General features: G+C 37.9%; 1 protein-coding gene across 1 annotated transcript; it reads left to right on the top strand.

Annotated features, from left to right (window-relative positions):
- Window positions 1-606: 606 nt before the first annotated feature.
- On the top strand, window positions 607-945 carry LOC118844163 (elongin-C-like). Its single transcript, XM_036752007.1, has one exon. It carries the CDS (start codon window positions 607-609, stop codon window positions 943-945), a length of 339 nt encoding a protein of 112 aa, XP_036607902.1.
- The last annotated feature ends 9,861 nt before the right edge of the window (window positions 946-10,806 follow it).

The following is a 10,806-nucleotide window of genomic DNA, read 5'->3' as shown; positions in this document are numbered from 1 at the left end:
CATTGGGGAAATCATTTAATTTCTAAGCACTTCAAAAAATTCCCTAGGGATTATTTACTGATTTGGAGATACACTGTAATCTGCAATGGTTGGAGGGAATTTCCATACCATGAGTTCCCTACAATGATGAAATTTAAGCTCCTGGATGTATCCATGTATTACTAATATAAATATTTAATTTTCTCAGCCTTTCATTGAGTCAGTCAAGGTTAGGTAAATTATGATCATCTGTTTTTCAGTAATTTGATATGTAAAATTGAATTTGAAATGCCAACTATAGATTGTCATATGCAATGCTGGCATTTTAAACATAAATTAGTTTTGATTTAAAATAATTTGAATTATGATTCACAGTGAGCAAAAACTATCTCTTTAAATGAGAAGAGAAAACAAAGGTGGGCAGAGCCAAGATGGCGGCTCAAAAGCAGGGACTTGTGTGAGCTCCCCACCAGGTCCCTCCAAAAACCTGTAAAGAATGGCTCTGAGGGCCCTGGGAGCAGGGGCTGTGGTGGTGAGTGGGGACCGAGCTGCGGCCGCTGCAGAACTGACAAGAAGGTGTTTTGTTAAAATTCCTGTGGAAACAAAATATAATTTCATAAGGAGATAATGGATGGAGAAGAGAAAACATACGGTGGGTGGGAGGGCCCAGATGCTATGTATATGAAATTGATGTCTTCTGATGGTCATGAATTTATTGTGAAAAGGGAGCATGCTTTAACATCAGGAACAACAGAAGCCATGTTAAGTGGCCTGGGTCAGTTTGCTGAAAATGAAACCAATGAGGTTAATTTTAGAGAAATTCCATCACATGTGCTATCAAAAGTATGCATGTATTTTACCTACAAGGTTCGCTACACTAACAGCTCTACAGAGATTCCTGAATTCCCAATTGCACCTGAAATTGCACTGGAATTGCTGATGGCTGCGAACTTTCTAGATTGTTAAATAAAATAAACTATAATAAACCGTTAACTTTTTCAATATTTAAAAAAAATGGCTCTGAACCAATTCTAGAACTGCAGAACCCATGAAGTAGCAGAGGGAAGCAGGGCTCTAGCCCAGGACAGCCTGGATGGTCGCTGGGTAAGGTCTATTGTGAAGGGAGCTGGGAGCAGAGAGGAGCGGAGCCCAGCGTGGGCAGTGGCAGGACCAACCAGACCAGAAGCTGGGTGAGCACCCTGAATCAGTGAGCTGTGGCAGTCACCAGACTTCTCAACCCACAAACACCAAAGACAACTGAGAAGGTTAGTGGGAAAACCTGCGGGGGACAGAGTGAAAGAAGGAATTTGGGGTTCAGCAACCACTCCAGGGGCAGCAGAGGAGGTGCAGTTACAGAACTACAGCTGCAGTTGCTTCTGGCCCAAGGCCCACCTGGTGGGAGGAATTAAGAGCAGGATTGCAGACCCTGCTTAAGATCTGAGTCAGGTCCTGGTTGGTGGTTCTTGGGGAAGGAGGAGTGCTGGTGTGGCAGAGCTGGCTGTATAGAAATAGCTCTGAAAACAACAGCACATCCCCTCAAGCTTAGACCAAAGTACTCTTTAATCCACAAGCAGTCATACCCCAACGAAAAACTCAAGGGTCAAGGAAGTTGGCTGGGAACATGGCCAGGCAGTGAAAACGCACTCATATTCAGTCTCAGACTTTGGAATCTTTCTTTGGTGACAAAGAAGAACAAAATATACAGCCAGAAGAAGCCAACAAAGTCAAAGAGCCTACATCAAAAGCCTCCAAGAAAAGTATGAACTAGTCTCAGGCCATGGAAGAGCTCAAAAAGGATTTAGAAAAGCAAGTTAGAGAAGCAGAGGAAAAATTGGGAAGAGAAATGAGAATGATGTGAGAAAACCATGAAAAACAAGTCAATGACTTGCTAAAGGAGACACAAAAAATACTGAAAAAAATACTGAAGAAAACAACACCTTGAAAACTAGACTAACTCAAATGGCAAAAGAGCTCCCAAAAGCCAAAGAGGAGAAGAATGCCTTGAAAGGCAGAATTAGCCAAATGGAAAAGGAGGTCCAAAAGACCACTGAAGAAAATACTACCTTAAAAATTAGATTGGAGCAAGTGGAAGCTAGTGACTTTATGAGAAATCAAGATATTATAAAACAGAACCAAAAGAATGAAAAAGTGGAAGACAATGTGAAATATCTCATTGGAAAAACCACTGACCTGGAAAATAGATCCAGGAGAGATAATTTAAAAATTATTGGACTACCTGAAAGCCACCATCCAAAAAAGAGCCTAGATATCATCTTTCAAGAAATTATCAAGGAAAATTGCCCTGATATTCTAGAGCCAGAGGGTAAAATAGAAATTGAAAGAATCTACCCATCACCTCCTCAAAAAGATCTCAAAAAGAAATCTCCAAGGAATATTGTTGCCAAATTCCAGAGCTCCCAGATCAAGGAGAAAATACTGCAAGCAGCCAGAAAGAAACAATTTGAGTACTGTGGAAACACAATCAGAATAATACAAGATCTAGTAGCTCCTACATTAAGGGATCGAAGGGCTTGGAATATGATATTCCGGAGATCAATGGAGCTAGGATTAAAACCAAGAATCACCTACACAGCAAAACTGAGTATCATGCTCCAAGGCAAAATATGGATTTTCAATAAAATAGAGGACTTTCAAGCTTTCCCAGTGAAAAGACCAGAGCTGAATGGAAAATTTGACTTTCAAACACAAGAATCAAGAGAAGCATGAAAAGGTAAACAAGAAAGAGAAATCACAAGGGACTTACTAAAGTTGAACTGTTTTGTTTACATTCCTACATGGAAAGATGATGAGTATGATTCATGAGACCTCAGTATTAGGGTAGCTGAAGGGAATATGCATATATATAAATATGTGCATGTGTATGAATATATGTATGTGTATATATTTGTATATGTATATATATAGACAGAGGGCACAGGGTTAGTTGAATATGAAGGGATGATATCTAAAAAAATAAAATCAAATTAAGGGATGAGAGAGGAATATATTGAGAAAGGGAGAAAGGGAGAGATAGAATGGGGTAAATTATCTTGCATAAAAGTAGCAAGAAAAAGTAGTTCTGTAGGAAGGGAAGAGGGGGTAGGTGAGGGGGAATGAGTGAATCTTGCTCTCATTGGATTTGACCTGAGGTGGGAATACCATACACCCTCAATAGGGTATCTTACCCCACTGGAAAGAAGGAGGAAGAGGATAAAAAGGGGGGATGATAGAAGGAAGGGCAGATAGGGTGAGGAAGTAATTAAAAACAAACACTTTCAAAAAGGGACAGTGTCAAGGGAGACAATTCAATAAAGGGAGATAGGTTAGGAAGGAGCAAAATATAGTTAGTCTTTCACAACATGAGTATTGTGGAAGGGTTTTACATAATGATACACATGTGGCCTATGTTGAATTGCTTGCCTTCTTAGGGAGGGTGGGTGGGGAGGGAAGAGGGGAGAGAATTTGGAACTCAAAGTTTTAAAAACAGATGTTCAAAAACAAAAAAAAAAGTTTTTACATGCAACTAGGAAATGAGATACACAGGCAATGGGGCATAGAAATTTATCTTGCCCTACAAGAAAGGAAGGGAAAAGGGGATGGGATGGGAGTGGGGTGACAGAAGGGAGGGCTGACTGGGAAACGGGGTATCCAGAATATACACCATCTTGGAGTGGGTGGGAGGGTAGAAATGGGGAGAAAATTTGTAAATCAAACTCTTGTGAAAATCAGTGCTGAAAACTAAATATATTAAATTAAAAAATGCAAAAAATAAAAAAAAACAAGAAAACAAAGGCAAAGATAGAATTAGTTCTGTAAGGGAGTTGGCCACAAGAGCTACAAGTAAAACTCATGAAGGACTAAGGATTTTGTTTAGAGCAGGTAGGGAGATCAGGAGAATTTGTTAGTGACCGGCATAGAGGATTCTACTTTTTCTTCTCTCCTTGGAAGAAAAGGTAAAGGTAAAGGGGCTCAGGGAACATTCTCTACCTTCTGGGTTATCAGGAAGAACGAAATATTCCTCCAGATGGGATAAACATTTATATATCACCTACTTTCTGGCAGGCACTGTGCTAAGTAGTTTACAAATATGATATTATTTGGCCCTCACCACAGCTTTGTGTGGTAGGTGCTGTATTACCCCCATTTTACAATTGAGAAAACTGAGAAAGGCAGAGGATAAGTGAATTGCCAAGAGTCACGCAGCTAGTAAGTGTCTGGGGTTGGATTTGAACGTAGGTATTCCTGATTCCAGGTCCATTGCTCTACCCACTGTACCACCTAGCTGCTTTAAGAAAATGGAGGAGCTGTTTCAATTTGAAAGAAAAGAAGAAGATGGGTCTGAAAAGGAAGAGAGGACTTCTGACTTGTGTCAGGAGGTGGAGGCAGAAGAATGTGATGGAGGAAAATGGGAAGAGCACTGAACACTTGAGGCTCTTCCCAACAGCTGGACTCTCTGAGGAGGAGGCAGCTGTTTGTCCTCCAAGGAATGATGATATGGTTCCACATCTGAGATCATCTAATAAATGATGAAATGAGATTAAATGAGTAATGGTGATTGTTGGATCCCTGCTAAAGAGTGCTGTTAACTAAAGTCATCCTTTCCACATCATGACTTTCCCCATCGTGGTTTCAATATATCACTGATTGGCATAAGAAATTAAATGGGGATTTTGGGGGAATTTTGCAAAATCCACAGATGACAAGCAAAGGCCAGCAGATGACACAAAGTTTAGAAACATGAATATATGACTAATATGTATAGTATTGTATAATATTAACATATTTGTTCTTTCAATGCCACAAATATGCATAATAACTTTTAAAAAGTTAAAACATGACCAAATAACCCAAATTTTTACAATAAGGTACTGTAAAGACCCCATAAAAGCAAAAGAAAAATTCAGCCTTCTCCAGTACGAAGGGAGGGCCAAATTCTTTTTCAGTTTGTGGGGGCACCATGCCCTGAATCCTTGTGATATGGAAGAGGTAACTTTGTATGTTGACCAGAAATTACCAATATAGAATTCTGCTTTTCCAGGAACACATATTCAAGATGAGGACCCCAAAAACTTGTCAGACCAGGTGACTACTATCCATTTCAGTAATTCACAGGGACACATATGATATTTCCAAAAGTAATCTAGAAAGTGCTGCTAAGAATCATCAAGTCTTAGTCAAGAGACTGGTATTTTCATTAATGTGGTAAGGTTTGAAAGGAAGGGATTTAGAAGAGAATGGCAGATTTGGGAAGTGAAGAACTGGTTAAGAAGATGGTATTTGAGAATGGATTTTTGATTTCCTGATCCCAGCTTAAAATGCCCAGGGTATTGTGCACTTAACAAGGATTGGTATATGCTTGGACTCTTGTAAATCTAATCAAAGGGGCTTTAAACTGGAAGAGAATAGTAATGTTGGTGTTGGTGGTAAGAAAATGAGGACCAAAAAAAGAAGAAAGAAATAAGGAAAAAGAAATAAAGAAAGTTTTTAAAAAGTATGCTTCAATCTTCTTTGAGATTCCATTTATTCTTTCTCTGGAGGTAGGTAGCATTTTTTTTTAAATCCTAACATCAATGTATTGATTAAAATAGCTAACTCATTCACAGGTGATCATCTTACCGTATTGCTGTTATTGTGTACAACATTCTCCTGGTTCTGTGCATTTCACTTTGCATTTGTTCATATAAGTCTTCCCAAGTTTTTCTGAAAGCATCCTACTCATCATTTTTTTATAGCACAACAGCATTCCATCATAATCACACACCACAATTTATTCAGCCACTTCCCAGTTGATACGCATCTTCTTAATTTCCAGATCTTTGCCACCATTTAAAGAACTGCTATAAATGTTTTTTGTACATGTAGGGCCTTTTTCTTCTTAAAAAAATTCCTTTGGCATACAGACCTAGTAGTGGTATTGCTAAGTCAATTTTATAGCCCTTTGGACCTAATTCCAAATTGTTCTTCACTATGGTTACAGCAGTTTACAACTCCACCAAATATGCACTAGTGCCCTAATTTTCCAACATCCCCTCTAATATCTGTCATTTTCCTTTCCTGTCTTATTAGCCAATCTGATAGGTGAGCAGGGGTATCTCAGAGTTGTTTTCATTTGCATTTCTCTCATCAATAGTGACTTTTTCCCATATGACTACAGATAGCTTTCATTTCTTCATTTGAAAACTGCCTGTTCACATCCTTTGACCAGTTGACCATTGGGGAATGACTAACATGCTTATAAATTTGACTCAGTTCTACATATATTTGAGGAATGAGGCCTTTATCAGGGACACTTCCTATAAAAACTTGCCCCCCTCATCCCCAGTTTTCTACTTTCTTACTAATCTTGACTGCATTGGGTTTTTTTTTTGAGCAAAACCTTTTTAATTTAATGTTATCAAATCATCTATTTTTCATCTTATGATCCTCTCTACCATTTGTTTGGTTATAAATTTTTCCCTTATCCATAGATCTGACAATTAAACTAGTCTATGCTTCCCTAATTTGCTTATGGTATCACTTTTATGTCTAAATCATGTACCCATTTGACCTCATCTGGGTATACAGTGTAAGATGTTGGTCTATACCTAGTTCCTGCCAAACTACTTTCCAATTTCCCCAGGAATTTTTGTCAAATAGTGAGTTCTTGTCCCTAAAGCTTGGATCTTTGCATTTATCAAACAATAGATTAATATGGTCATTTAATACTTGTATTTTGTTCCTAATATATCCCACTGATCCCCTACTCTATTTCTTAGCGGTACCACATTGTTTTGATGATTACTGCTTTGTAATACATTTTGACATCTGGTACTGCTAGGCCACCTTCCTTCACATTTTTTTTTCATTGATTTCCTTGATATTCTTGACCTTTTGTTCTTCCAGTTGAATTTTGCTATTATTTTTCCTAACTCTATAAAATTATTTTTGGTAGTTTGGCACTGAACAAGTAATTTAGGTGGAATTATCATTTTTATTATATTGGCTCAGCCTACCCTTGAGTAATTAATATTTATCCAGTTCTTTAGATTTTACTTTATATGTATGAAAAGTGTTTTGTAATTGTGTTTATATACTTCTGGGTTTGTCTTGGCAGGTAGACTCCCCAATATTTTATATTGTCTACAGTTATTTGAAATGGAATTTCTCTTTCTATTTTTTGCTGCTGGATTTTGTTAGTGATATATAAGAAATTCTAATTTGTGTGGGTTTATTTTATGTCCTGCAACTTTGCAAAAGTTGCTAATGATTTCAACTAGTTTTAGTTGATTCTTTAGGATTCTTTAAGTATACATCATATTGTCTACAAAGAGCGATAGGTTTCTCATTGCCTTTCTGACTCTTTGATTTCTTTTTCTTCTCTTACTGTTATAGCGAGCATTTCTAGTACAATATTGAACAATAGTGACGATAATGGGCATCCTTGCTTCACCCTTTATATTATTGGGAAGGCTTCTAGCTTGCCATTACAGATCATGCTTGCTGATGGTTTTAGATAGAAACTACTTATAATTTTAAGGAAAGCTCTATTTATTCCTAACCTTTCTAGTGTTTTTAATAGGAATGAGTGTTGTATTTTGTCAAAAGTTTTTTATGCATTCATTGAGATCATCATATAATTTTTGTTGGTTTTTTATTGATACTGTCAATTATGCTTATAGTTTTCCTAATACTGTATCAGCCCTGAATTTCTGGTATAAATCCCACCTGGTCATAGTGTATGGTTTTTTTGGTGATATGTTGCTGTAATTTCCTTGCTAGTATTTTATTAAATTTTTTTGTTCAGTATTCATGAGAGAAACTTGTCTATAGTTTTCTTTCTCTGTTTTAGCTCTTTCTAGTTTAGGTATCAGCACTATATATGTGCCATAAAAAATTTGGTAGGACTCCTTCTTTGCTTATTTTTTCTACAATTTGGTTCATATAGTATTGGAATTAATTGTTCTTTATTTGGTAGAATTCATCTGGTCCTGGTGATTTTTTCTTAGGGAGCTCATTGATGGCTTGTTCAATTTATTTTTTTCTAAGATAAGGTTATTTATATTGTTTATTGCCCATAGGGAAGTATGGCCTCCAGAATTAATGTTTATTAAGTTCAAAATTTTAAAAAAATGAGAAGAAATGTAAAAGAACAGAAAGACAAACATAAATGCCTGGGGTATTATATCAGAGATCAACCAATAGGTTGACATGAACTCATTAATCACTACTCTGGATTTATTTAATCAACAAATTCTAAATCTATTTAAAGTATACTATCACTTAGCTCAGATCTCTTCATCTTTTCTACAAGAATAAGATGGGAGAATCTGTCAAATGTTTTGCTGAAATCCGGATGTCCTATAGCATTGCCTAGATTTACAATGGAAATACTTTGTCAAAAATAAATGAGGTTGGTTGGGCAAGATGCAATGAGGTTAGTTTGTTCTTGATGAAGTTATGCTGGCTCTTTGTGAGCATCATTTCCTCTTCTAGATGTTTACTGTACAACCCTTTAATTATGTGTTCTAGAATTTCAAAGTCAAGCTCATCAGCCCATAGTTTATAGATATAACACCTCTCCTCCTTATTTAGTTCCCCCACTCATAGGCTGGAGTCCACAGAAAGGAGCTAACCACAGCCCAGGATTTTAGGGGTAACCCTGAGGGGCTAGAATTTTGAGTACTGTTGCTTCTGAACCACCCCCCAATATGTGACCCATCAGCAATCAACCATTTAAATCCTGTTAGCCTTTATAAAAGGGATTTGCTGTGATTGTATAGCAAGGCTAGCTGGCACAAAACATTTTACCCTAAACCAGGGGTGAACGTCCCTTCTATATACAAGATTCTTGAGGAAAGTAGGTTCAAACTTAAAGTACAATAATAGTGAGGCAGAGAATATATGTGACAAAGGAGTACCTCTCAACTCCTGTCAGTAGAGTACTCATGAAGTTCACTGTAGAGTTTGGCATCAGTGAAGGATGCCAAAGCAAAGAAGCTTTGCTGCTTATCTGGACTGCTTCCTGCCAGGACACAGCATCTCCACTAAACAGGCAGATATGCTATGTGTACTTCTTGTAGGATGCTACCTCAGATCTACCAGTAAATCTGCTGCTGAGTTGGGTCAGACAGGTTGCTCAGATGCTATCCTGATTCCTCAATGGGCTTAGTTGCTTCTGAGCTAGCTTTCTCAGCCACCACCTTGAAATCTCTTTAGACCTTGAAATACTCTCAAGGTCATTGCCTCAGCACATCCATCTCAAGGTTGCAGCTTAGTTGCCTCCTGATTCTGGTGGCTACTGCTACCACCTCTGGTAGAATCTACTATCAACTTCAGTTTCACAAAGCTATTGCCTGAACACCTCTGCCTTGTGATACTCTACCTAATTTTGGGAAAGAATAAACACAAAGATACAGAGGTAGTCATATCCTCACATCCTCCATGGATGGACATTCTGTGTTAGCTTTCCATGTGACTGGGAACCTTTTTTCACTGACTGTAGCCAAAACCGTCTGCATCTTTAAATTTACCTGACTGTAGTATTTCTCTTTCTGGCCTTTAAGTCGAGGGGTAGAGGACTAATTCATTCATAGCTGGTGACACCATACAGTAAGGAGAGGGGCTTAAGGAGGCCATCTCCCACCCCCTTTTAGGCTATGTGGTCCCAAGAAATGGGCTTGGGGTTTTGGTCTTGTTTCATTTATTTTTTTCAATTACAGTTCCTGGGAACAGAGTGTCTAACCTGGGAGCTTTGAGGAACAAGGGTCCTGGTTGCCATATAAGAACTGAGAACCTAGTCTCCCTCCCCTCCCCATGGAACAAGTTGGTAGAGAAGAGGGGGATTATGGCCCAAGATACTGAGGAGATTACTTTGTAATCTTCGAAGTAAATATGCCTTTGTAGAAACTGATCTCATGTCATGTGGTTAAATGGAATTCGAGCTCTAGTCTTTGGACCTAAAAAAGGGGGAAAACATTCAGTGGGGGCTTCAGTCAATGTGAGGAGAAATTAATGTATTGGAGAATCCTGGGAATGGTGGGAAAATTAATAGACCTGGTCCTCAGAGAGTACGCCTGGAGAATACCTATGCTGTATAAGTCTTTCCATATTTCTCTTATATCATGCCTTTCGTCATTTCTTACACCCAATAATAATTACATATTGTATAATTACATTCATATACTAAAGTTTGTTCAGTCATTTCCCAATTGATGGGCATTCCCTTAATTTTCCAGTTCCTTATTACAATGAAAAGAATTGCTAGAAATATTTTTGTACCTATAGATCCTTTTCTTTGATTTCTTTGGAGTAAGACCTAATAGGGTATACACATTTTAGCAACTTGTTTGACATAGTTCTAAATTGTTTTCCATAATGGCTGGACCAATTCACAGTCCACCAACAATCCATCAGTGTGCCTATTTTTGATCAGCCTCTCTATCAATGATCACTTTTGTTTTTTGTCATCTTTGCCAATTTCATGGATGTGAGGTGGAAGCAAAGGAATTATTTTAATTTGCATTCCCTTTTTATTAGTGATTTGGAGCATTTAAAATGTTCTTCTTGATAGCTTAGAGTTCTTCCTTTGAGAACTGCCTGTTCATATCCCTTAAGAATTTATCTATCAGGGAGCTAGTCAAGTCTTGTTTGTATTAAGAAAGGGCATTGTGAGCAGAATGGTGTGGTGGTGGTAAATGTTTTACTATGCCACACCCTAAGTTACCTATCTGGAGTACTGTGTCCAATTCTGGGAATCACTTTTCATGATGGACATGGACAAACCAGGGTGTGGTTTCAATATCCATAGGAGGATATTGGGGCCCATTGCTGAGACTTAAAAGGGCTTCA

Source organism: Trichosurus vulpecula, chromosome 3, assembly GCF_011100635.1.
Source record: "Trichosurus vulpecula isolate mTriVul1 chromosome 3, mTriVul1.pri, whole genome shotgun sequence".
Taxonomy (NCBI): Eukaryota; Metazoa; Chordata; class Mammalia; order Diprotodontia; family Phalangeridae; genus Trichosurus; species Trichosurus vulpecula.
This window is presented reverse-complemented; position numbering and strand designations above follow the sequence as displayed.

Bases quoted from the DNA above. Each gene is read 5' to 3' on its own strand.
- LOC118844163 (XM_036752007.1), top strand. From the start codon at position 607: ATGGATGGAGAAGAGAAAACATACGGTGGGTGGGAGGGCCCAGATGCT.